A 26,778-nucleotide genomic window follows, 5' to 3' on the forward strand; every position below is an offset into this window, starting at 1 on the left:
TGCTATTCCAGACCAACTAAACTCAAGTATATGTTGAATGAATATCAACTTATCGCATTCTTCCTCCAGAGAATTTGAGGTAGGATTCTCTGCAACTGTGTATGCACATCCTGAGATAATGTAAGACAGTAGTAATAGTTTAAATGGGGGGGGGGGGAGAGAGATTAAATAAGTTTCAACTACTTTGCTTGCCAGTTTAGGGCACATAAACCAAAATTGATCCCTGATGCTTCGAAATTCAACAGCTAGGCTTATGAAAGGTTCAATAAAAATATCTTTTATTTTGTGTGTCTAATTTGAGGATAACATCACAACATCTTGATTTATGGAATTGCTTTCTTTTTTAATATAGAGCAGGAACTGAGTACAACTAACCTCAACTTGCAGCAGAAGCGTCAGCTTCACAAACCAGTGCTGACGAGTGCCTTCAGACTCCAAAAGCATACAACACTGGTCAATATCATTGAGTGTTGAAGAGTTTTTAAAACATTCCTATGCAAGTTTATTTTGCACATCATGATTTACAGTGCCTTGATTAGACAAAAATAGCATATTGGTAAACTAAACTCAAATCCAAGATACAAACCAACATAATATAGAAGAAACTCTTATTTAGTTTTGTAGCATAGATCACACCGCAGTGCTGTTAACATTGCCGTGAAGCACTTCAGTTGCTATTTATAGCAAATAATGATGATTACTGTGAAGAAACATTTTGGTCTAATTTAAAGAGCAGTTTGTGTAGCAATGAACTTTGCTGTAATAGAATTCTGCTCAATAAATTACAGCGGCTTGTAAATCCCTCAAGAAGGTTTTAACACAGTCAGAATCCAACCGCAAGCACAAATTTGAGTATTCAGCCAGAGAGAGAAGTTACAGACTGTCTTCAATAGAGTGAGGTACACTAACTGGAACAAAAAGACTTAGTATGCTTATTGCAAGATTCTCTTAGCTATAACAAGCAGTACATTTTTGTAGATATGTTATTGCTGTGGGTAAGGATATCCAGGTTGTTGTGGGAAAGGGTATCCAGGTTGCTGAGGTCCAGGGTATGGTGCTTGTCCAGGATTTTGGTATACAGGTGAAGGTGTATATGGCACACCATACTGGCCATACATATAAGGATTGTATCCAACTGGTAAAGGCATCTGGCAATATCTGTAAAAAAACAAGGGCCACAAATGGCAGAATGTACATGTTAGCACACTGCTTTATAACCATGGCAGCATAGCACATGGGGATCCAAAGTTAGTATAACCCAAAGTGGACTCCCCTATCATAAACACTTTACTGAAGGTGGTAACAACAGTAACACACCATCATCAACCTGAAACTCTTTTAAAAGGTCAGAAGTATAATGTAGTGGATTACAATCCAGTTTTAAACAGGTTCTGTAGTTACAAATTTTCTCTAATAATAATCAGTCTCCTCCCAATCAGAACATGTCTCCTCCTTTACTGGCAGGTAGTCACAGCATTAAACTCTGACCTTTTTCATGCATCCTCCTCCCGCATCTGACAACAGCAACTGTTTTAACCAAATAATGACACTGCATAGTAAAGCCATTCTGGCTGTGTGATGGCTGAAACATTCTGCAAGGGGTTGGACTAGATGACCCTGGAGATCCCTTCTGATTCAATGATTCTAAGCAATGTTCCCTGCCCTCACTCTAATGACTTCAGTTTTTAAAGGGCAGGGGGAGAATATGGCAGCTAGAAGCAATAAAGTAATAACAATGCTTCTTTTTTCCCTCTGGAGGAGCAACTGCTGCCTCCACAATAAGCAGCCTTCCCAGGCCTTTTGGCATGCCCCTCAAATTAGTGGCACACACAGAAATACTGTATTTTACAGCCTCAAAAAAAAACCTATGAAAGTACTCAATTTAAAATTGCATGTAAAGTTGTTATGCAACAATTCTGACAGCTACAAAGTTGCAAGTTCTTTTTGTTTGTATAAGAATGACCACAGAGGCTATTTTAAATGCCAGTGAGCCAGCAAAGTGAAACACTTAAATCCTAGCTGAAGTCGTGACATTTAATTTTGGCGTTTAATTCTTATCCCAGAATCAATGAGATTTTAACATTGTTTAGTGTGCTCTAGATTGAGCCTTAAAAACAAGCCAAACCAATTTCATCAAATCCACAGGCACTCAAACTTCTAGTCGCTATTCTTCAAAAGACTATCACTTTTAAGCTGAAATATTCAAGTTTAATTTTTAGTAAAACCTGAGCACCCCAATGGAAGCAACTGTAGCTTGTATCCTACCACACTGCAGAGTACTCCTCCCAGGGAAAAAATCTTTTCTGCCTAAGCAGGACTCAGGACTTAACCAAGATATTTTACTGCAACTTAAACTTTGCACAACTATTCCTTAACCACCCAGAGCTTTTTTCTCAGAAATTCTAGCAGTGTCAATATACTGCTTAAATATTCTAGCAAGCTTACCCGGGGTACCCTGGGTAAGTGGGATATGGTGGCCCCTGAGCCTGTGAATGGGCCATGCTGGCTGCAGAACTAGCTGGAGCAGCTGTTGTTCCAGAGGCAGATGGTGTGGGAGCTGAGACTGTATTTGCTGTAGAAATCACTGGCGGTGGAGGACGTGCTGGTGGCTGTGGCTTACTAGACTAAAGAAGAAGGTGAAAGTTAAGAGAAACTCTAGGATACAAGCATAAGTTTCACATTTGAGATATTTAAGTAGTTTTGCTCTGGGGAAAAACACCAAAATAAAGGAATACCAAACAGAAGTATGGCAAGCTACAAACAGTGCTATTATATAGTAGCAAACTACAGAGCAGCTTCTGTCTTGTTTAAAAGGAACTCTAGCTACATTTCAGCATAGAAGATTGGTTTTAGTAACTTGTGCTGCCATCTATCATATTGTTACTTTGTTGTCGTACTTACCACCATGGTTCTGGGGGCCGGCGTTGGAGCAGATGATGCAACCGGTTTGTTTCCTCCAGCAGGACCCGTTTGATATGCAGGCACAGAAGGAAAAGAAGGGGCACTGGGTTCTCTAGCAATACTTTGCTGCAAATCTCTTTAAAAGATAAAAATGTGATCCATAACATCTGGAGAATGTATATTTACTCAATGTCTGATGCTCATGCTTTATATTTAGAACACAGCCCATGTAACAGGGAAAACTGAAATTAATAATTAATAATAGAATTATATTAGGTCTCTACTTCAATTACTGTACTTCAGATGTCTAAACCTCTCTGGAATCCATATCTATGAGGAAAGTGTGTCAATTTTCCTCCAGCTTCTGCCCAAGCTGTATGAAATAAGAATGGTTAAATATTCCTACAGCTAAATTGGGCCCAATATAGCCCAATGAAACAGATAATTCCCTTTGCGATCAAGTACCATCTGCACTACCTTCAATAGTATTTTACAAGTCTACACATAGGAGGCAGCATAACATAGAAGAGTCTTTCCTCTAATTTTTCTACAGAAACTAGCAAACACTCTTTAGACTGCACTGTTCCTAAACAGCTAAATCAAGCCAAAATGCGGATTTTATTAAACATATATTTGAAAGTACAGGAAGCTTACTTCAGAAGTTCATCTCTTTCTGTTTTGCGTGCGAACACAATGTCACTGCATTTGTTTTGGAACTTCAGAAGGATTTCAGTCAGCTCATTGTAGAACTAGGAGGTAAACAACATCTATGAAAGAGAGTGGTGTTCTGAATATTGACATTTGAAATGCTTTTTATGGAAAAACTGATTATGACGAAGTATTTCACACTTCACAGCAGTATGACACCAGAAAATCCAAATGGTGCTTTCTGAACCTGAATGCCATGGATATAAGGCTGCATTATGCAAGTACTTATACATTTACTTAAGCATACATTTTGACACAAATGCTCATAAAAAAGCAGCATGGGATTTGAGAGGCCAAGTGTAGTATTCAAGATGTTCTTGGGACTCATCTGTAATCATGCAAACATAGCCCAACCTGAAGAGGCCCAAAGCAATGACAATCTGGGTTCTACATAACCATTCTAAAACCAAACAGGCCACATAATAGAAGCATAATCTGGTCAAATATGTATAGAAATATTAATCTATTTTTAGTATTTACTGTGATATGAAATATGGCTATGAATTCTCATTTGTTTACTTAGTTACAGTATTTGCTGGCGTATAAGACTACTTTTCCCCCCTGAAAAACATGCCTCCAAGTGGTGGGGTCATCCTATACGCCAGGTGCACTTCAGTTGGGATAGACATAGCTGCCCATAGTGGCCCATAGTACTGTAATGTAATGTAACAAACTCTATATTTTGAGTGGAAATGTTGGGGGGTCGTCTTATACGCCGGCAAATACGGTACATTCTACTGTGACTCATATTCAGCATACATGGATTCAAAACAGCCATTGCTACTAAATGAACAGTTTTACAGATTTGGAAGACAACACTTGTTTTATAACTGCCTTGGGAATCCCATGTTAGAGTGTGTTGGGGGGGGGAGGGGGGAATCCTTTTAGTTAATGTTGCTGCCTACCTAACTTTGGTAACTCAGATCCTTTCAAACTGGCGTTCTGAGAACAAACTCCTTATAAACTCCCACAAATTGAATGGCAAACAGGAAGCCTTTCTGGAGAGATGACAACAGACTCTTCCTCTCCTGAATACCAGATGACCTGATATGCTGAGGGACACACACACAAATCCTCTCTCAACCCACATTCCCCCTTTTCTATCTTGTGTACCATTTTTTAAGACAAAGCTAGAAACCTAGACTTTCAGCTTTTCTAGACAGTACCACCTGGATAAATCCCGCTTCTCAAAACTTCAAAGCTGATGATACTTTCTCTTTTATTATTTGTCTTTCATTATCGACATCAAAAATTGCAACATTCACATGGCCATTTCAATCCCAGTATCACCTGCCATGCTCCTGAAATGTAACCGCTTCTACAGTTTGCAAATCTGACGTTTAAAATTTGCATTCCTTCTACACTGGGTGCACAAACGCAGGCAAATGACTTCTGCCTCCTCCTTAACAAAAAGTTGTGTTTCAAGGATACTGGAAGTTTGTTTTTGGAGCAAGTCGCAACAAGCACAGGATAAAGCTGTGGGACTACTGGTCCTCACTGCATATACACATACTGGATCACACTACTCATACCTTTGTACCTTCTTTCAAGTTGGCAACAAGTTCCACAAAGTTGTCATTGGCTACAGCTAAGTTCTTTAAAACCTCTTCCCTTAAATTGGATTCATTATTTGATTGCTTCATCTTAGAAAATTCCTGATGTGAATTCTGTGAAGAGGAAGAGACATAGCTGAATTAACATGTTTTCCCTCAAGAGCACAATCATTCTTTGCTCGCATAAAAAGAATATGCATTGCACACTATACAGCACGTACAAGAACGCTCTACATTTAAATTATAGATGCAAATGTTTGACAATGCTCCGTCTCAAGGTGAAAACCTCTAATCGATGGAATGGCTTTGAAACCAATGAAACAATGCAGCTATTATGCCATGGTTGCCCTTGGAATGTATTACAATGTAGACTAGACACCTGAATGCTGTTGAGTAGTTCCTCCTGTTTTTTCAGAGATTCCTGTACTTTATGAGTAAGACTGCCATACAGACGATCTAATTCAGTCACAGAAATCGCTTCTTCATTTATAGCACCATCCTGGGCAAGTGCTGTTAAGAATTTACTTGTCATATCGAAGGTCACCGACTTCAAATCATTCTCAAATTGTTCTCTCTCCCTTTTCACTTCATCCAGACTAGATAGCAAGGATCTTAGGACATTAACCACCTAGGAAACAGAATTAAAGTTACCCTTAGTGCTTGTTATTTGAGCCAGTATTGTGAATTTGTTATTGTCTACTTTGCTTCTGAAAGGAGCCTTTGGCTATGTTTCTGGGCACAAGTTTTTCCAGCAGCATCGAAGCTGAACAGGAAAATGAGCAACATGCTCTTATTTTCAATAAACCTTGTGCAAACAAAAGGCTGTCAAATCACAGAATTCACATTTAGGGAGGGGGAATGAATGTGAAGGGAGGTGTATGTATAAGGACATCCTAATTAACCTTCCACAGGTTATGACAGGCACCCTTCAAATCAACTAGGTTGTAACTACTTTCCCATTGGTTCATTTTACTATACCGTTGTAATATTTAAATTCACATCACAGGATGGATAAGACTAACCTCATGGGTCCTTAATCACTGCACAACTAGGATTGAACAATTACTGTCTAAGCAAGGATGCACGCAGTTGGTCCTTTTAGGATTGTGGCAGGCCTGTAAACATTAAAGCAGCATGGGGGCAAACCCATGGACTGGCTGCTTCAACTAAATATAAACAGCATCTTACAGAAGTCAGATCCACACACTGAACCAGATTACATATTAGGTATTCCAATTCTGTAACACCTAATTTTGTCATTAACGCAGAACTCTTCATTGTCTTACCTCACTCCCCTGCATAGTTTTTGCTGGATTTGCTGAAGGAATCGCTGCATTCAGTTCTTGCTCTGGCTTACATAACAGTGAAATTGTTTCTCGGTGAGACTGGTAACGCTCTTTAACCTGTCTGTCAGCTTGCACAGCTTTATCCAAGATATTACGGTAATTGGCTCCCTCTAGAAAAATGTTTTTAAAAGAGGTGATCCTCAAAAGCGTTGATGCAATAATCTGAGTGCTGTATTTTACTAGCATTAGTAAACCGGACATAGCCTGGAATAACCGATTAGTACATTTCAGTGATGGGATTAAGATTTCACATGGCTGATTTTTGCTCCGATACATATTTCTCATTAGCAAAGTAACAAGGAGTGAGCTAATTAGCATGTCCCAAGTGGGTGGGGATATGGTCACAAATCAATTTCTTCACAATGACACAGCAGGCTAGGTGAGTTACATACACCTGTTCAAGAAAATCTGGACACACTGTATGATTGCACAAGTGACCACTTGAGGAATATCAGTTAATGTCTGAAAGCCAATTACCGGGCTGCTAACAATGGTATATAACTCAAAAGGATATTGAGAAAGCGAGTAAAGGAAAAAGCTGGAAATGTCAAGATATAAATGGAACCTTCTTCCAAGTGTGGTGGGTATGTAAAATGATATTGGAAGGAAATATATGGAAAAATGCAGAATATATTAAAGTTTAAATTCTCACTGGAAGTCAAGAATATTCTACTAGATATACTATCTAACAAATTCCCCCAAAATCTGGAAGATGTATTTAAATACATGATGACAGGGGATAGAATTATCTACAGAGCAAAACGGAAACTAGATGTCTGTCTGTCTGCACTTTTAATAGCGAATATGCAGAACAGGAGAAAACATGTAATACTGAGTAAGTAGGAATGATGAAACCAATAATGTAGCTGCACAATAGAATTATAAAATTTGAAATGTAAAACGTTGAATATAATAAATGCACTCCGACAGAATTAAGTATAATTGTATTCTATAGACAAGGATGAAGGGAATGTTGGGGAAAAATATTTTCTGTATTTTGTACTGTTTTTTACATATATAATTATTATACTTTATATATATATAATTATATTATGTAAGCTATTTTTCCTATTCTGTATAAGATGTTTATCACACATTCAACAGAATAAGATTTTTTTTTTACAAGATTTCATTAAAATCATGCTGTCTGCAGCCATTTTGTCCGAAGAGTCAGTAATTAGCCCAAGAGGAATTCAACAGCAGCATCTGTTGTTCAGAGTCCAGCTGCTGTTATATTGCTTCCTCTAGTTGTTTTTTCAGGAACCCTTATTGGAGTATTAGTCCAAAACAGATTTGAATTCAAAAAAATCTAGCTACATGCTAATTTATACATTTCAAGCAAAAAAATCAAAACAATGACAACATAAATATTACCTGCTCTCAAAGGTTTATAAAGATCATTTGATGGCGTTCTTTGCCAGCGTTCCTTGAACTTGTTTCTCAGCTCATTGTCTGTTGTTTCTTCTTCATCTAATATCCTTAAAGACTTTGAGTGAAGACATCTTTTTTAATTTCAAAATAACTTCAAGTCATGAAAACAATTAAAATTCACGAACAGCAGCTTGTTAACAAGGGAGCAAAACTGGAATTAAATGCCTATAAAACTGTAGGATCACAATCAACAGCTTCTTTCCCTCCCCCCAAAATCCCCAATACAATCAAAAGCTAGCCACTTCTATCACTCCAACAATCTAGTATCCTCCAAACAAGTGAAATTTCAACTTCTTTCTTCCCACTTTCATTTTACCCCTCACAAAACGCGTTCTGTAAGGTATGAGATGCGATTAACTCAGTTTGTTCTACAACGAAGGCTAAAGGGAATTCAATCTGCTAACATTTTAAATACAAGTATTATACTTTACCTCATCTAGAATCTCTCTATTTCTCTGTAGCAATTCAGGAAGATCTTTCATCAACTGATCAATTGTCTGGACACCTCCCTGTTCAATCACAGACTTTGACTTCTGCAGAATAGACTGAGGAATACTATCTCCAGATATATCCTCAATAGCAGCGGGGAGATTGAGAGATGCCAACACTCTAAAGAAGAAACTCTAATTTTTAATTTGTATCAAATAACACGCAAAGTTACAAAATACTAATTGGATCAGTGAAACTGACAATTTTTCTTATAATTATTACTTTTTAGAATTACATTACTCACAATTTAGTACCAATCCACTTCAGTATCCTCTACCACCCTCTCCCCCCAAGACAGGTATTTGAAGGTGAGGCTAAGTTACAGATACTGCTTCCTGCTCCAAACAAAATACTTAAATCTTAAATTAAGAGCTCCTTCAAGAGGATGGATTTTGCTGTCTTTACCAGTGGCATGCCAAAAGAATAAAGGAAAAGCAAACACTGAAATAATCTACTCACCCATTGGCCAGATTGGTGGCCTCTCTCATCTGAGCAATGGATCTGTTCACCAAATCTGCCTTTCTTTGGTTGTAGAGGGTAAGAGCCTGCTGTACTGCCAGAGGTACCATCTTCTCAAATAGATCTGCAATTAAAATGCTATTGATAAAGACACTTCAAACTTATCATTAGCCATTTGTCTCTCATTCCAATTTAAAATTTATCAGAGTCTGAGGAAGGCTTTCCTTAGGTCAGAATAATTATCTATACTGCCAACCTGAAATTTATCTAATCTTGTTTTGCCCACCAAGATGAGCAGCAACTGTCTTGACTGGAAAAAAGGTATGGAGTATACTTTGGATACCTTAAGTGGCACAATACTATTGTAGCCCCTTTAGCCTCAAAAGGGCCAAGTCTGGATGTTCCCCTTTCAAGAACTTCAACACTCAATGCAAATTATTTTGTTTTAACTAAAGGCAAACGAGGGTAAAGAACCAAAAGTTTCAAACATATAGCTGAATAGTAACATAAACAGTCCCCAAGTCAGGATGAGTTGATAAATAAGTCTCTGAATTTGACTCACAAAGCCCAAAAAGGAAAAACTTGTACTCAAGACTGATATGAGCACAGTAAATCTGAGGCCCAACCTTGACAATGACTCCTTCCTCTGTCATTATTCTTCCTCCCCTCCCTTCCAGAGATTCCCCTTCTCTGGAAAATTCTCCACTTCCCCAGAGTAAAATGCCTTGGCTCCTTTTCTCCATTCCTCTTGGAATTTCGTTCCCCTCCTGTTGCTGGGCAACCACTTACCCAGTCTGTGCAGAAATCACCACCCTCTAGAGGGCAGTATTGCAGACCAAGCCCTAATACATAGGATATAACAGATTGAAAACATTCTATGACATGTATTTTAAAGGCTATATTATCAACAGGGCTTTGAGTGGGAAGGTCCCTAAAACATTCAACAGACTGCAATTAGCCAGCTATCCCTAGTGAGTAGATTTGTGGCATCTTCATATGTGCCAAAGCAAACATTGTGATATATGCTATGCAGGCAGTCCTGTTATTTAGACCTCCTGAAGTGCACAAAAAAATCCATAGCCTGCAAGATATAGCCATGCTTTGTCTACGAGCAGTCTACATTTACAGAGTTTTTGAGGCTTTCTAACAGGACTAATGAAACTTCATTCAAGTAGGATAATCAGAAATCAGTTACACCCATTCCACCTAAAACAGAACCTTAAAGTTTGTACTGTTTGGAAGTTTCTTATAAAGGAATCAGAATAAACACAGTAGGACAGATCTTCACAGTAATGGATACAGCTCTGAAGGTGGATTCTTGGTTAAATATGTCCCTTAGAAGCAGTTTCTCTTTTGCAAGATGCAATCATCACCCATACAATGACATTGAGAGGATTAAAGAGAAATATAATTTACCCTGACTATTAGGAAGAAAAGGTCACAAACCTAAATATGCTAGCTCCAAAATTAGAATGGGATTGCTGAAAATATGCTAATTTAGACTGCATACAGGTAAGAGATGCAAAGTGTGGCTTACCTATGAATTTCTGACTCAGAGGCACAGCAACTGGAGTAGCTTTCACAAGGCTGGCTTTCCCAATAGGCTCTAGATCTTTAAGATCAGGAATCCGGTCATGGTAGATAAAGTCATTGTCCTTCTTTGCTGCAGTAAGTGCACGGCTGATTTTGTCAGACAAGTCTTTCACACTTATGTATTCATCATAGCGAGATGCCACAGTTTTTACTAGATCAGCAGCATGCTAAATTCAAAAAAAGCAGAATATAAAGCAATTCTTCTGCTGTAACACTCCACAACACACACACACACACACACACACACGAGTTTTAAGGAGGGAAAATTCTGCATGTAAGGGAAGAAAGCAAGATCACCATAGCCATCTGCACAATTTGTTAGACTGGGTGTAATACACTCTCGTGACCCACCTTCATCTAGCTTTGGGAGCATAGCCTCAGAATACCATGCCTTTATGAATAAAGGCCAGGTCCCAATGACTTACTAATAAGCATGCTTTGATTGCATCTCCTTAAACCAAATATTTAGATTTAGTAACAGAATTAGCCAAACTATGCTCTTCCACCAAATTGGAGCAAAATGAAAAACATAGAGAGGGGGACTTACTACTATATTGGGTATAATACAAGTGTGAAATAAAGCCTGGGTTGAATGAGAGGGAAAGGGAGGATTTGAAAGTGTAATATGTCACTCAAATGCCAATACTCTACTGATTTTGCTATCTCACACACACATCAGGTATCTGAAGTGATACCCTGCCAAAATATTTATTAGTCTTTAAGGTGCTACTGGACTCTTGCACTTTTCTACTCACAAGTGTGTGTTAGCATTAACCGTAACTGACCTACTGTCAAGACTTCCATTAGTCTGAAACAAGCATTCATGCCAGTTGAACATTCAAAAAACATCCCAAAAAGAAATAATTGTATCCAAAGCAAATAGATTTCCTGCCAGTACCAAGCTCAGATTTTCATTATATTCCCCCTTATTGTGTTTTCAGAAAGTTAAGTTGTTAATTCACCTGCAATCTTGCAATTTCTTCACCAAATTTCTTCTGTTGCTTTGCCAGTATAGACTGATGATATTCTGCATTGGCCTGCATTATGCAGTGTTTTGCAGCCAGAACAGGAAACACCTCCTGGAAATAAAAATACTGACCAGGGGAAAGTCCAACCACATAAACCATCACAGACAACATGGGATGCAGGAAGAAAGGAAGAAGAACAGGAAGTTAGAGTCACCCAGTTAGATGGTTAGGTAGATTAAGACATGAGGTATGGCAGACACCATGGGAGTGTGTGTGGATTGTTTGGTGATAGCATGAATATGAACACTGCTGTATATATTCCACTTGGAACATGTTACATCGGCTTAAAGATTCTGTCCTGTGACAGCTTACTTGATCCAGGATTAAGAACTCAAATATACATTACAAAGACCAGTGACGTTACCATTATATCTGCACAATCAAATATATCCAACAGTATGCCAAACCAAATTCAAGTTTTGAAATGCCAGTTCTTGCCCCAGCCACCAGATGCACGTGTTCAGTTTTGTTTTTCTACATTAATATGGTCAGGCATGTGCATCTGTATGGTCTCTCAGTCCTTCTTTTTGATAATCTAAAATATGGAAATGGTTATAAGTGATCATGTGGAATGGCAGCTGCATGGCTAAACTGCCGTGGGAGGGACTGCTCAAGTAGCTTCTGATGAACTGTTTCTTAGAAAAGTTCTCATTTGCAAAAGTGTCTCCAACTTTCTGCCACCTTCAAAATGCTCATTGAGCAAGAACTGAAACTGTAAACACTGAAGGGTCCTCTTCCAGAACATACCTTAGGTCTGATTTATACATGCTGCTGAACAAGGTAAGGATCAGGTGATAGAATAGAGCAGGTGATAAGTGGGAACTCACAAAGAGCATTAAACAAGTATGAAATCCTCTGCAAGGAGAAAACAGCAAGGAGTGAGTCAGAATAGAACCTTTCCCCAAGTCTTGTTTCTGCCACTTTGTTTTTTTAACAGGGGTAAGATTCAAAAATGCCAATCTCAGCAAAAACTGAAGAATGCTAACTGCTGCATCACTTTGCTACACATGTGAAGATCTGACATAGGAGGAGGACACAAAAAAGACTATATATGCTATCTTCAGGGTACATGAAGCAACATGAAAGCCTACTTGCACAGAACACTGTCAGGAACCACGTATTGCAAATAGAAAAGTCTCTATAAATTCCCTGGGCCAAGCATCCCACAGGTGTGTCCAGACAGTTCATTTAAACAGGAACAATTGGGGCTTTGATGCACATTTATCTACTAGAACACTGGTTCTCAACCTTCCTAATGCCGCGACCCTTTAATATAGCTCATTGTTTTTGTTTTGTTGTGGTGACCCCAACCATAAAATTATGCAAGTGTTCTTTCACAGAAATTAAACTGAAATTGACCAATGGCATGAAGATCTATTGTTCATGTTTGTATATAAATTGTTTTTTTTCCCTGGGGTTTCTCAGTTCAGTTCTGCCTCTTGTCCCAACATGCCGATCTCGCTCTTTTCTGCTGCTCCAGACAAATGAACACTCTATCTCGATATACCCCACAAGGCTGTTGTGTAAATGCCCCCTCCCCTCCAACCAAGCTTCTTGCCCTGCCGCAACCCCTTTGAAAGAGTCGTTCGACCCCCAAAGGGGTTCCAACCCCCAGGTTGAGAACCACTGTTCTAGAGTCTACATTAGTCCTGTAGCTGCTGCTTCTAATCCAATTCACTCAACAATAGAACATGTTTAAGGATCTGTCTCTTACCCTTTGTTTAGACCAGGCAACAAGTCAGTGCTTTATAAATATGGGTGGCTACACAAAGGGACAACTGTTCAAGCTTCTAGCATAAAGCAAGCCTTATAAAGCAAAACTAATAACTATTCATTGTTCAAACTTCTAGCATAAAGCAAACCATATTAATTGAAGTACAAAATACAATCCTAATCTTAAAAAATCCAGTTCATTCAGAAAACACAAAAACTGTTTACTAAATTTGAATATTCCTAGTCCTTTGAAATGTGCCCAATCTCAGTACAATGAGCTTCTAAAACACAAATGAGTTCACTGAGAAGGGAGAGATTTTTAAACTCCTGTTTTCATTTAGAAAGCCATGAGATTGAGCAGCATTGCCCTCATACTGCCACCAAAGCTAACCCAAGTTTAATTTCCTTGGCTGTGTGAGATGATAGCACAGTGAGGAGAAGCATGAACGTGATTAGGATGAATGTTAGTTTGGAAACACTTTTAGTAAGAAAGTAAACAGACCACAGTCCTACAGACAGTCTCAAACATTGCATTTTAAACTTGAATGTAATCAGAAATCCCCCCTGAAAGAACATCTTCAAAAATCAAAGCAACAAACTTGGAATAAATCTGTGTTCTTTCCTAATTGTATGGAAAGCTGAACACATTTACTAGATTTGTCTCATTACTCAAAGTTTAATGATTTCTCCACTCCCAACTCAGCAACATCAAATATATTATCACGTCAAAGCAGAAGACTGTATATTTTGCAGGCTGCCTTTAAAGTTACAAACCTTGGGTAACGTATCCTTGTACTGGCATTGTTTGAAAGTATCACCATAATAGTCAGCAGACTGATTTGCAAGTTTAGCTATAATGGCATCTTTCATTTTATCTGAAAGAAAATACAAAACATTACAACCATAAACCTGACTGGTAGCTGAAAGTCATTTCACATATGCAACACAATCAACATTTTTTAAATAGAGAGTTTCAAATACATTCTGAAAATTTTCTGTAACAGCTAGAAAAACCCTACTATATTTGAAAATATTATACTTTTGGAACGCATGTTCAAACTGTTTCAAAATCACCAAAAACAAAATTGCTCTTATTTGTAATGAGCAGGTCAGAGACCACATGATCTTGTGCAGCAGTGCCTCAGCACATCTAGCTCCGCCAAAGGAAGGGCATGCAAAGGGACAGGAGGGAGGGCATATGTTTGCCTGCACAAAAGATAAGGAACTATAGTTAAAGGTAAGCACAACTTTGTTTTCAACACTGATCTTCTGTGTAGTACCAAATGGAGATTCTAGCAAGCTACTCACCAGGTGGCAGAACATGCTCCCCTCATTTGAACAGTGTTTTCAATGCTGCTTTTCCCACTTGAATTTCTTACCGTGTCTGCAGTTTCAGCACATATCAATGTACAAACGCTTCTGCTGACAACCAAGTAGCAGCCTGGCAGATCTCAATCAATCAAACTCCATCAAAGAAAGTTTCAGAAGCTACAGCTCTGGTAGAATGGGTGTAAATACTCAGTGGGCATGGCAACCTGGCTAAACCACAGCATTCCTTAACAATAAAGACAATCCACCAGGACACTCTAAGAAGATGCTTTCTTCTCTTTATTAGTACCAGTGAAACATATAAACACCACTGTATCCCTGCAAAACTCCAGGGTTCTGCAGGCAAAGTGAGACGCTCAAGTGGGAAAGGCAGCAAGTAAGGAGGAGTATGCCCCACTGCTTGTTCAAGTGAGGAGAGTATGCTGCATCTCCTGGTGAGTAGCTTATTAGAATCCCCATGTGGGACCATATAGAAGATCAATGACGAAAATAAAGTTGCACTTGTAACTATTGTTCATTGGATATCTTCTGTACAGCACACATACTCTGCCTCCAGCCCCTCCACATGCTCTTGCTTTAGTGGCACTAGATGTACTGAGAGTGGGGAGCACCACTGCACAGGAGTATGTGGTCTCCGGGCAGGAACAAGCTTCTTGGCTCTGGAACACAATGCCCCCTGAAGACTCGTATCTGTAAAGACCTTTCTGATGGCAGGCTTACTCACGCACAGTTCCCATGTGGGAGTGCACAGAAAAACAATGAAGATAAATTTCCGGAAAGTGTCTTGAGCAAAATTCTCTCTACAAATTCCTTCAAGTAACAAAATTCCAAAGACAGTTTCAGAACATAGCCATGTTGGTGTGCAGTAGAAAAACTAGATTTTAGTTCAGTAGCAATTTCAAAATATGAATGTCAGGTAGAGCATGACATACCTCTGGTAGCTTTTAGAAAAAAGACTTCCTGAGCTTGAGCGAGCATGATAAGACTTAACGTGCCAACTGTATCTGGAGAGATGTCCACTGTAGGTTCTCGATTCAATGAAGAGAGGACTGTATCTTTAATGTGCTGGAACGCTCCACTAGCAAACTTCAGAAAACAGAAAAAAGGTACTAAATATACACACATCTGACACCACCATGCAATAGACTGCATGTTTTACATTTAGTCAAACAGAAATTTGAGCAAGACTTGAATAAATGAAAGGCCCTCACGAGTCAAAGGCTGCAGCTCCTTATCTAAGTAACTTAAGCTGCATGTTTAAGGCAGCAATCCTGCATATAAGTGTAACATAAATATGAAGCAATATTTCCAGACCCCAAATTACCTAGCTGTTTATCACAAGCCATGGAACATGTTTCATTTCAAGTACAGATTACTATTAGACATTTTAAAATAGACTTCTTGGCCTTATAACATACAAAGTACTTGAATTATACCATTCTAACAGTACACCAAGTTCAATGTACAGAAAAGATTTCTAAACAGAGAAAATTTGGGGAAATTATGCTTTTGTACAGATTTTAACTGCAATACCTAGATAACTCAAACATTAGAAGCCACCAGAGTTCCTTAACCTGAGAAAAAGAGCTATGAAGGAAAACTATAGAGAAATTTATTATTTAAAAAAATCAGCTCCTTTAGCAGTCTATAGATGACACTTACTATAGTATCTCTATTATAGTATCTATTATTAGATACTTTAGGCCCACTAAACAGTAATAAGGAAATCAACAGACCCTCTACATTCTCCCAAAACAGAGTTCACAGATGCCAGGATCCAATGAAAGATGTGAACAGCAGTCATGATGTGATAAACTCCTTTATATGTAACTGTACATACAGCTTGGTGTAATGGTTAAAAGTGGCAGCTTCTAATCTGGAGATCTAGGTTTGATTCCCCACACCTACACATGGTGTGTGTAGGGCCAATCACAGTCCTATTAGAAGCTGTTCTCACAGAGCAGTTTTTCTCAGAGCTCTTTCAACATCACCTACCACAGCGGTCCGCAAGCTTCTGCTTGCCGCGGACCGCTGCAGAGTGGTGGCGGAGAGGGCGGCCCGGGCACCCGCGCATGCACAGCAGCCCCAGCGCAGTAACGCCATCTAACACAGTGGTCCCCAACCCCCGGTCCAGGGAACGGTACCAGTTCGTAGATCAGCAGGTACCGGGCCGCGGCTCCTCCTCATCCTCCTCCCCGGCTGCTGCCTCGGGGGCTGCCCTACCACTCTGCTGCCGGCTCACCTTTGGTACTCTCCAGCGGCCACCATGGCTGGGGCTCCCCCTCGTTGTGGCACTGTGCAACTGCTGCTGACAGCATCCCCCGCGGGCAGCTGGAAGTCAGGGGCGCCAGCGGGAAAGCAAGTGGAGCAGGGACTCAGGCAGCGGTGGCAACATCCCTTGGCAAAAGACTACCCCTCCTCCCGGACGTCAGTAAAATGGTCAAGCACTGACCGGTCCCCGGTGATAAAAAGGTTGGGGTCCACTGAACAAATACAACTCAAATATGTGGCTCAGATTAAAACAAAACTATCCACTGCAACTTACTTTCCCCAGCTTAATACTGATTATCCCAAGGTATCTCCTACACAGTATGAAGCTTTACTGGCCTGAAAGCTTAAGACATACATCTAGTGCTTCTGTTTCAAAAAGTCTGACAACAACAAAGAGAAAAAAGTACCTGGTAATGTTTAGCAGCAGCTTTCAATCCTTCATCACTGTCAAGATTCTGTTCTGATGCAATCTGGCTAGCTAAGGCTCCACAATTGAACAGCACGCATGTCTTTTCATAGCCAATACTCGCTAGAGCTGAAACACAGAATTAACACAAAAATAGACATATCTACAAAATGAAAAATGAGATGAAGGCTACAATCAGACATAGACAGACTAATGTATTCCAATGAGATAATTATGACCCATACTTTCCCAATCATATTGATATTGCCATGTAAACATAACTGATATACACCAAATTTGTTAGAAAATCAAGCCTTAAGCTTCTTATTTCTTGCAGAAATTTGTAAGCCCCATTAAACACTGTGGCATGATTTCTAGGTAAAGACACTGCTGCTTGTGATGGATAGATAATTTAGTTAAACACAAAAGATCACCTGGAAATTCATCACCAAGAGGCGTCAAGTGACATATTTGATGCACAATAACCAGTTTTAATTCTGCAGTACTTTAAGCATACAAAAGAAAGGACAATGTGTAGCACTTTGATAACGCAGCACTGGATACAGAACTTCCAAACTGTTATTTGCATTACACTGAAAATGGAGTTTTTGCCATCACCTTTACAATTGTATATAAAGTACTAACTTCAAAACCCTTTCTTAAGAACTGGCCTTGAAAGGGTCCCCACCCCTGGACCCCAGCCAAGCAGCTTAAGGTGGCCTTGGGCAGCAGCTCACAGTCAAATCAAGTAGGGTGGGCTGGGCAGCTCCCTTGTCAGCAGGCCCAGCCTAGCAGGCCAATAGGCCCTCGTAAGCAAGGCCTCCACCACGACTCTTTGCCCAGGGCCCACTCCCCTTACCTGCTGCTGGCTCCAGGCACTGAGGCCTCTGAGAGCAAAGAGGCTAGAGTCCAGGGACAGGGCCAATTAGGGCAAAGCTGGCTGCACCCTTATTGGCCCTATTCCAACTTAGACAGCCAGACACATCCCACAACCTAGGCTGTTTCATAAATATATAGAGAAACAACAATGGATAAGGGTTACCTTTCAAACACTATGATTTTTTGGAACTACAATAAGTTTGGAAGCCTAGTTAGCATTTCAATTGGTCTTTAAGAAATTCAACACTATGAAGGAGACTTTTATTTTCAAAAAAGTTACTTACCAAGTTTAACTGATCCACCAAATAATGATCCTTTGTCAAAAGCATCTTTCCAAGTAAAAGTTACACATACCTGAAAGTATGAGAACAGTAAAATGTCAAGTTATTTATTTATTTATTTGGATTTTTGTGCCACCCATTCTTTATGGCTCTGAGCGGTTTACATGGAACACTCCATACATTTACATGGAACATTATAACAATCAACAACATTATACAATTTTCAATAGAACATCACAATCTATCAGTAGATAGACAATTACAACACAACATGAATAACAACGCTAGGGAGATCAAATTGTTCAGTCATTGAAGGATGTCTGTGGGAGGGGGGGAACCATCCATGTGCAAAATACCGACCCAAATATGCAATGTTAAGCCAATGAAAATTAAATATTACTACAGACAACTACGATTCTCTTTGCCAAGTTTCTTCCAACCAGAAATATTATAAACACTATCAGCATGAGCATCAGGATTCACAACTTTCTCTACAAATAACGGACCCAAACACTTCTGTCTGCACAGTATGATTTCCCCAACTTTGCCCTCTCACAGCAGCCCAAAATATCCCTTGAAATCTTACTTCTGGAAGAATTTCCCAGGAAGAGGATTTCAGGCTGCCATGGGAAGGGAAAAAAAATATGCCCCACAGATGGAAGGTCCATGGAATCATTACTCTTTAAGAACAAGATTAACTTTGTCAATAAGACTCCTGTGCTTAACAATGACTAGACTGGGCACAATCCAAGCTCTAAATTTTAAACATCTATAAAATGATTGCTGCAACAGTTAGGTAAAGCTTCAACAAACCATGTAAGACTTTATATTCTCACTCTTAAATACATGGGAATAGAAAAACATGTTAACATGACTCAAATGGCTTTAACCTCCAATTCATCTATTGGATACTCTGTGTATATATTAAAAGGCAATGTTTTAAAGTTTTCATGCATTACCTGATTTTCAGAAAATGGAAATTTTGGCTCTATGGCACACAGCTGATCATAATATCTGAAATCAAGATACAAAAAACAAGTTTAAGTATGAATAAGGTTAACTGTGTTACTGTCTATTGTTAAAAGCCAGATGCTGTGAGACAATTTAGAAAATACCTCAGAAAAGGCAACACAGCTTTTGCAGGCTTGCCTTTAGACAAAATAAAGATGACAGGCACTAACAATTCAGTGCAACCTAACTAGCTTAATGGAGTGACTGCATCAGTTATAGATGCACAAGCTGCCTTAGAAAAATATCGAGAAGCAAAAGGAAAACCAAGATAGTCAGTGCCCAACATTCACAGTAGGGCAACTGCAGTTCAACAAAAATTTAGAATTGATGCCCAAACGTTGGTATTTTTAGCAGAGTTGGTCTTCCAACAGATATCTGGGTAATTGAAGTCATGCATGACCACTGTTTCCCCCTCTTTGAGAATTGTGTAATTTTTCCTAGAAGTCTCTCACCCAAATCCTCTGACTGGCTTGGGGGTCTATAGCAGACCCCCACAATAATACCATTCTCCTTTCCTACTCCGTTTATATTTACGCAACTGAACTTTCATGCTCAGGTTCCTGTATTTCTTCGCAAGCATAAAGATTCTTATATATTACTACTACTCCCCCCTTCTTTACTTGTCTGTCCCTTTTGAATAGATGGTACCCCTCAATTCTAGTATTCCAATTGTGAGTATTATCCCACCAAGTTTCTGTTATATTTAAATTAGTATCATACCTTACCAAGCTTTGGAACTACTATCTCTTTCATGAACAAGCTTTTTGTAAATGGAATTTTCATTTCAATTCTAATTTTATGGAATGTAACAGTTAAACATTTGGATTGGAGTTTTGAAGTGGGGAAACCCATAAAAGTTGTAAACACAGGAGGGATAATGGATGAACAAAACTCAGAACGAAGAAATCTGACATAACTAATCTAGTCCACTTGCAACATGTCCCAGTCATGTGTACTTGGCTGTGACTTCAACAGGGCCTACTTTCAACTGTACATAACACTGCAGTCAGTTTTTCAAAGATAATGCAAAACCAGAATTTTGGAGAGCCCCTGCATCTACATGAAGTGAAAGCAGGCTACCTCCAAAGCCACTTAGGCTAGTATGCATCTTCTCTGCTGAGTAAGAGAGTGTTATATACGTCTGCTATTGCAGATCATCAGACAAGATTAAAATGTGTTCATGTTTATAAGGCAATGCGACAAACACACCTAAGTGACACAACGTTTGGGTTTTTTTCAACTTTGAGTTATAATAAGCACTGCAAACTAACAGTATTGTACAGCTCTATAAACAAGCAACTGTTTAACTTAGTCAGAAAACCTGCTTTCAACCCACGTATGCCAAATTCATTAAAACAAGACAGGTTGCAGGTCCCAACAAGTGAACACATTGTAACAAACCCAGATCTTCTGGTACACAGCATATTTACTGTGTACTTATTTATTTATTTATTGGTTTTGCAGGGCCTCAGGAATTGTTTTGAGATTCCAGAGGGCCTTGTCCAGGCACAGCGTCCCACCAGGCTAAAGCTGAAAAAATCCTGGCCCTGGTCAAAGCCAATTTTATCTCTGCAAGAACAGCTCTAAGAGAAATGCAACTAGCCCAAGATTGTCCAGCAGGCTGCATGTGGAGGATTGGGGAATCAAACCCAGTTTTGTACAAGAGCACATATAATCTGGCAAGCCTGATAAACGTCACTGATCAAATGGAAGGTTATAACTATTGTACGTAAGGATGCCAAGTCACTGCTGGGCATCTTGGAGAACTTTGGGATGGGCTAAGGGACAGACCTCATGTTAGCATATTAGCATATGCAGTGGAAATTCGATAGTATTTCCAGTTTCCAGAGGGTCAACTGTCATTTCCACCTCTCACTGCTTCTCCCACTGGCCAGAACACAAATGTGGATGGCAGGATCTGGCAGCTGAAGAACATCTGTCTGAACTTAGCAAATGTCATCCCTAATCATGAAGCGGGACAGTTTCAGCCCTCATGTAAAATCAATGTGCAGAAAAACTGGCTTGCCTACTTATCAAACCAAATGACTATCTGGAAGGTTTTAGACACATCACATATGTCTCCACTCATTTCACAATTTTAAACTACTTAAGATATGCTGGGATCCTCAGACCAACAGCAAACAAATCTGAAAACTATTACCAAAAGTGTGATGAAAGTGTGGGTGGCTTAACGTTGGACTAACACTGAAGAAACCTGGGTTTAAATCTGAGTTTAAGTCTGAACCCTACTCACTTACTTGGGATTCTTCAAACCTGTTTCACAGAACAGTTGGGAGAGTAACATGAACGCTACCCCATGCTCCTTACTAGAAGAACAGGAAAAACTACTAATTGACAGACAGGCTTCTCATATGATGTCTCAGAGCCTACAATGTAACAGGGCAGGCAGAGCCACTGTAGCTCCAGGAAATCCACCCCAGCAAAAGGCATACCTACATCCCTACGGTCACCTTCCAGTGTGCAACCATTTCCTGTCCCGATCCTCCTTTGCCCCGAAGTGTCAAACCTCCCTCCAAACTTTAATACCTGGAATCTCGCTAACAGTCCTTCCTCCCCAGTTCTCCCTCCAGCCTCGAACCTCCTACAGCCCTCTTCTTGCCAAGCTTAATGAACCCACCTTTTCCCCTTCCCCAAAGAACCTATCTCTGGGATGACACCCAATCCAGGCCTAGAACATGACGTCACACCAAGCTTTCTCAACCAGAGTTTCTTGACAGCCCTGGAAGGGTTTCCCAAATGGGTGGGAGTCAATTACTATTATTAATAACTTGTTACATATTTTTTTTAAACTAGTTAAACATAAATCATTTGATTGGGCAATATATGACCCGCCTCCCCCCCTCTCCCTATGGCCAATGGCGGTCGCTGGAGGGGGTGGGGAGGGACCCCAGCCGTGCTTCCCAAACATACTGTGCAGGATAGCACCACTTCCGGGGTTTCTCGGGGCCTGAAGAACGTTTCGTGGTTAAAAAAAAAAAAAAAAAAAAAGTTGCCGTCAGCAGCCGCGTCACGTGGCAAAGCTCCCCTTGGCCGCCCACTTCCTGAACGCCGCATCACAAGGGAAGGGGGAGCCCGGCCGGCGCTCACGGCACCCACGGGCCTGCCCCACCCTTGCCCAGGGAAGGCAAAGGCGCTGCCCCGACTAGGGACCGCCGGCGTCAACTCCGTGCCAATCGCACCAACGAGCAGGGGTGGGCAAACTGTGGCCCTGCAGGTGTCTATGGACTACAATTCCCATGAGCCCCTGCCAGCATTCGCTGGCAGGGGCTCATGGGAATTGTAGTCCATAGACATCTGGAGGGCCACAGTTTGCCCACGCCTGCCGCAAAGCTTGAGGGAAAAGAGGCGAGGCCAGGCGAGACCCACCCCCGCAAGCCCTTCCTCCCCCCTCACTCGGAACGCCGACGGTTGAGCGGCCAGAGCGCGCCCTCCCCCCCCCCCCCAAAAAAAAAACTGCCGCTCAACCGTCGGCGGTTGAGCGGGCGCGCGCCCGGCAGTTGCTCACCTCAGCAGGGTCTCGAGCGAGCTCTCGTGCTTGTCCAGCGAGCGGCCGAGCGCGCCTTTGCGCAGCTTGTTGAGTTCCTCGGCGGCGCGGCAGTGGTCCGCCTGCGCCTCCCCGCCCGAGTAAGTCTGCTGGATGAACTTGCACAGGGGCTTGGCCAAGTCCACCTCCGAGGCCTTCTTCAGCTGCACCGTAATGAACGACGCCATTTCGCGCCCCCCTTCCGCACCCCTCCCCCCCGCTCTCGTAGCCGAAGGTGCCCTTCCCCTCCGCGCGAGTTACTTTTTCTCTCCCCCCCCCTCACTTTCCCAGCGGACCCGGCCGCTCCACACAGCGCCAGGCGCAGCCCCAGCTCACTTCCGGGATCTCCCTTAAACAAACAACGCGGGCTCTTCCGGGCTCTATGGTCGCCGGGTCGGGAGCGTCACGGTCACGTGCCCGCGGGGCTGGGCCTTCCCTCCTTGGCCTTCCCTGCGACTCCGCCCCGTTGCTCTTGAGCGGCTCCGGGCTGATACGGCTGGTTGCCTTCGGCGCCTGGGAAAGGGGCTCGAGGCTGCCCTCAGCCGCTCTCCGGTTTCCTCCCAGAGTCAGTTTTTATGGATTAGAGGCTGGGCTGGAAACTTGCTAGCTTTGGAGGGCTGGTTTTTCGGAGTTGCTGCTGTAACAGCTGTCTGGGGTGCCGCGTCTAAGAATGCAGGGCTGAACACTGGCAATAAGGCAATAAACCTGAGATCTCGCAGCCGATCTGGAGGAAAGCCAGCTTGGTGTCGTGGTTAAGAGTGGCCGCGCCCTCTAATCTGGAGAGCCCGGTTTGATGCCTCACTCACTCCTACACATGCAGCCAGCTGAGAGGCGTGGGGCAACTCACAGCCGTGTTAGAGCTGTTCTTGCAGAGCCGTTCTGTCAGAGCTCTCCCACCTACCTCACAGGGGTTCTGTTATGGGGAGAGGAAAGGTAGGCGATTGTGAGCCACTGAAACTCCTTTGGGTAGTGAAACATGTATATAAACCAACTCTTATTTTGTGGTTTCCATATTTGATGGTGTTCAGTTGACCTTTGCTGCCTTGAGCTTAGTTTAAACAATTTACATACCACTTTACATATACTTACTGTGCATGCAAATATTAATCTGCGTTTTGTGGTATATATATGTGTGACACCTCCAGAGCTCTGGGGTGTATATATATTCTCCAGAGCTCTGTAGGTGTCTTATTCCATAGCAAACCATTGAAAACTTTCCAAAAGGAAGTTCTAGAAGTCAGTGATTTGAAAGGCGAATGATAGATGCTGTTCTTTCATAGGTTTATATCAGAAACCTGTGGGCAGGCACTTGGCCCCAAAGATCACAGTAAACCATCACAGAATTGTTAAAGTGGATTACTGAGGTGGTATGGCAAGCTACTAACAACATGTTAAATGCATGCAGCAAATCTTATATCTGAACAGACATGTCACACAAAAACACATGCTCTTCTGATGCTCCTACACTAAGTCTCAGGCATATTCTGGGGCACAATAAAATCAGAGTCCAGTAGCACCTTTAAGAGCAACAAAGATTTATTCAAGGTGTGAGCTTTCGAGTGCAAGCACTCTTCCTGTGAGTCTGAGGAAGAGTGCTTACACTTGAAAGCTCACACTTTGAATAAATCTTTGTTGCTCTTAAAGATGCTACTGGACTCTGATTTAATTCTTTACTTCAGACCAACATGGCTACTCATTTCAATCTAGCATATTCTGGAGGTCATTCTTTATCCAGCATTATTGCTGGAGAAGCATGTGACTTCAGCTGTGAAAAAAGCATTCTTCATTAATTGCTTAATTTAGTGCACAATAAATGTTTATAGAAGGTTATGGTTTGCGTTGTACAGACATCCAACCTAACTCGCTTACAGTTAGGCTTTTTGTTTGTAACCCTTTGACATTTTTCTCCCTTCTGAATTTGCTTTCATACCTTTTTCTCTGCCAACTTTCAGTTATAACATATTAAGATACTATCTGATACATTAACATGTATTTATGTTCATCCTGTAAAGAATGTATGAAATCTTAGAATATAGAATTAGAAGTGGCCTCATGGGTCAACTAGTCCAACCTCCTGCACTATACAGGACACTCACAACCCTATTGCTCATCCACTGTAACACCCCACCCCCTTGAACCTCCACGGAATAAGCCTTTTGTTCGGATGGCTGTACAGCCGCTGTTTAAAAATGTCCAAAGATGGAGAACCCACCACCTCCTGAGGAAGCCTGTTCCACTGAGAAACCGCTCTGTCAGGAACTTCTTCTGGATGTTTAGACAAAATTTCTTTTGAATTAATTTCATCCCATTGGTTCTGGTCCATCCCTTTGGGGCAAGAGAGAACAATTCTGCTTCATCCTTTATGTAGCAGCTTTTTAAATATTTAAAGATGGCTATCAGATCCCCTCTCAGTCGTCTCCTCTCCAGGCTAAACAGACCAAGATACCCCAACCTTTCTTCATACGTCTTGGTCTTCAAACCCCTCACCGTCTTTCTTGCCCTCCTCTGGACACGTTCCAGCTTGTCTACAACCCTCTTTTGACTGTGGTGTCCAAAATTGAACACAGTACTCCAAGTGAGGCCGAACCAGAATTTCATAATTCCCGTGATCGGGACATGATACTCCGTTTGATACAGCCCAAAATCCCATTTGCCTTTTTAGCCACCAAGTCACACTGCTGACTCATGTTCAATGTATGGTCTACTAAGACTCCTAGATCCTTTTCACACATACTACTGCCAAGAGAAGTCTCCCCAATCCTATATTGCTGTAGATGATTTTTCCTACCTAAATGCAGAACTTTACATTTGTGGCTATTGAATTTCATTTTATTCAGTTCAGACCAGTTCTCGAGCCTATCAAGATCTTGTATTTTGATTCTGCCTTCTGTTGTGTTTGCTACCTCTCCCAGTTTAGTATCATCTGCAAATTTCAAAAGTATTCCCTCTAATCCCTCATCCAAATCATTTATAAATATGTTGAACAACGCAGGCCCCAAGACAGATCCCTGGGGCACTCCACTTGTCACTCTTCTCCAAGAGGATGCTGAACCATTTACAAGTACCCTTAAGGTTCAATCTGTCACCCAGTTACCGATCCACCTGACAGAATTTGGATCCATACTTCATTTTACCAGCTTGTCAATAAGAATATCATGTGGAACCTTATCAAAAACTTTACTGAAATCCAGATAAACTGTGTCCATGGCATTCCCCTGAACCAGCAAGGTAGTTACTTTCTCAAAAAAAAAAAGATAAGGTTGGTGTGACATGACTTCATGTGAAACCCATGCTGAGTCTTAGAAATCACAGCTCTCTGTTCCAGCTGCTCAAGGACAAACTGTTTTATGATTTGTTCCAAAATTTTGCTGGCTACAGATGTCAAGCTGACGGGTCAATAGTTACCCAGATCCTCCTTTTTTACTTTCTTGAAGATGGAGACAACATTTGCCTGCCTCCAATCATCTGGCACCTCACCTGTTCTCCAAGAAGTATCAAACAGAATGGACAGAAATTCAGAGATTACATCTGCAAGTTCTTTTAGTACCCTTGGATGCGATTAATCTGGCCCAGAAGACTTTGTTTCATTTAAAGAAACTAGGTGTTTATGAACTGCCCCCCCCAGTGACCCTAGGCCACCATTCCCATCCCCCGTGTTGTTACATTTTTGCCACATTGAGCACTATTTCTCTCACAAGAGAAGACTGAGGAGAAATAGGAGTTAAGCTATTTAGCCCTCTGTTCATCATGTTATAATTTCACTTTCTTGTCCACGCAGGTGTCCCTACTCTATTCCTTACTTGAAATATAACTAAAGAACCCTTTTTTGCTACGTT

At 41.0% G+C, this 26,778-nt stretch overlaps 1 protein-coding gene across 2 annotated transcripts; it reads right to left on the reverse strand.

Annotated features, from left to right (window-relative positions):
• Positions 1-251: 251 nt before the first annotated feature.
• Positions 252-23,170, reverse strand: PDCD6IP (programmed cell death 6 interacting protein). 2 transcript variants are annotated; one of them, XM_077304705.1, is made up of 18 exons: positions 22,925-23,170; positions 19,347-19,401; positions 18,391-18,460; positions 17,229-17,356; positions 15,483-15,636; positions 13,996-14,096; positions 11,443-11,574; positions 10,425-10,647; positions 8,888-9,011; positions 8,371-8,548; positions 7,883-7,994; positions 6,449-6,618; positions 5,542-5,790; positions 5,142-5,276; positions 3,556-3,650; positions 2,902-3,037; positions 2,446-2,624; positions 252-1,158 (listed from the first exon to the last, which is right to left on the reverse strand). In XM_077304705.1, the coding sequence occupies exons 1-18, from the start codon at positions 23,128-23,130 to the stop codon at positions 984-986; spliced, it is 2,622 nt and encodes an 873-aa protein (XP_077160820.1). In that variant the 5' UTR covers positions 23,131-23,170; the 3' UTR covers positions 252-983. The 2 variants fall into 2 exon arrangements, with proteins under 2 accessions (XP_077160820.1, XP_077160821.1); XM_077304706.1 differs by having other exon boundaries at positions 11,443-11,559; positions 22,925-23,169.
• Positions 23,171-26,778: the final 3,608 nt, after the last annotated feature.

The sequence above is a fragment of the Paroedura picta genome, chromosome 11 (genome assembly GCF_049243985.1).
Source record: "Paroedura picta isolate Pp20150507F chromosome 11, Ppicta_v3.0, whole genome shotgun sequence".
Classification (NCBI taxonomy): Eukaryota; Metazoa; Chordata; class Lepidosauria; order Squamata; family Gekkonidae; genus Paroedura; species Paroedura picta.

Excerpts from the sequence above, each read along its gene's own strand:
- PDCD6IP (XM_077304705.1), bottom strand. The coding sequence starts at position 23,130 with ATGGCGTCGTTCATTACGGTGCAGCTGAAGAAGGCCTCGGAGGTGGAC. Across the intron at positions 18,461-19,346 it reads TTCCATTTTCTGAAAATCAG|GTATGTGTAACTTTTACTTG; the intron begins GTAATGCATGAA and ends TCATACTTTCAG. Across the intron at positions 5,277-5,541 it reads AACTACTCAACAGCATTCAG|AATTCACATCAGGAATTTTC; the intron begins GTGTCTAGTCTA and ends TCCTCTTCACAG.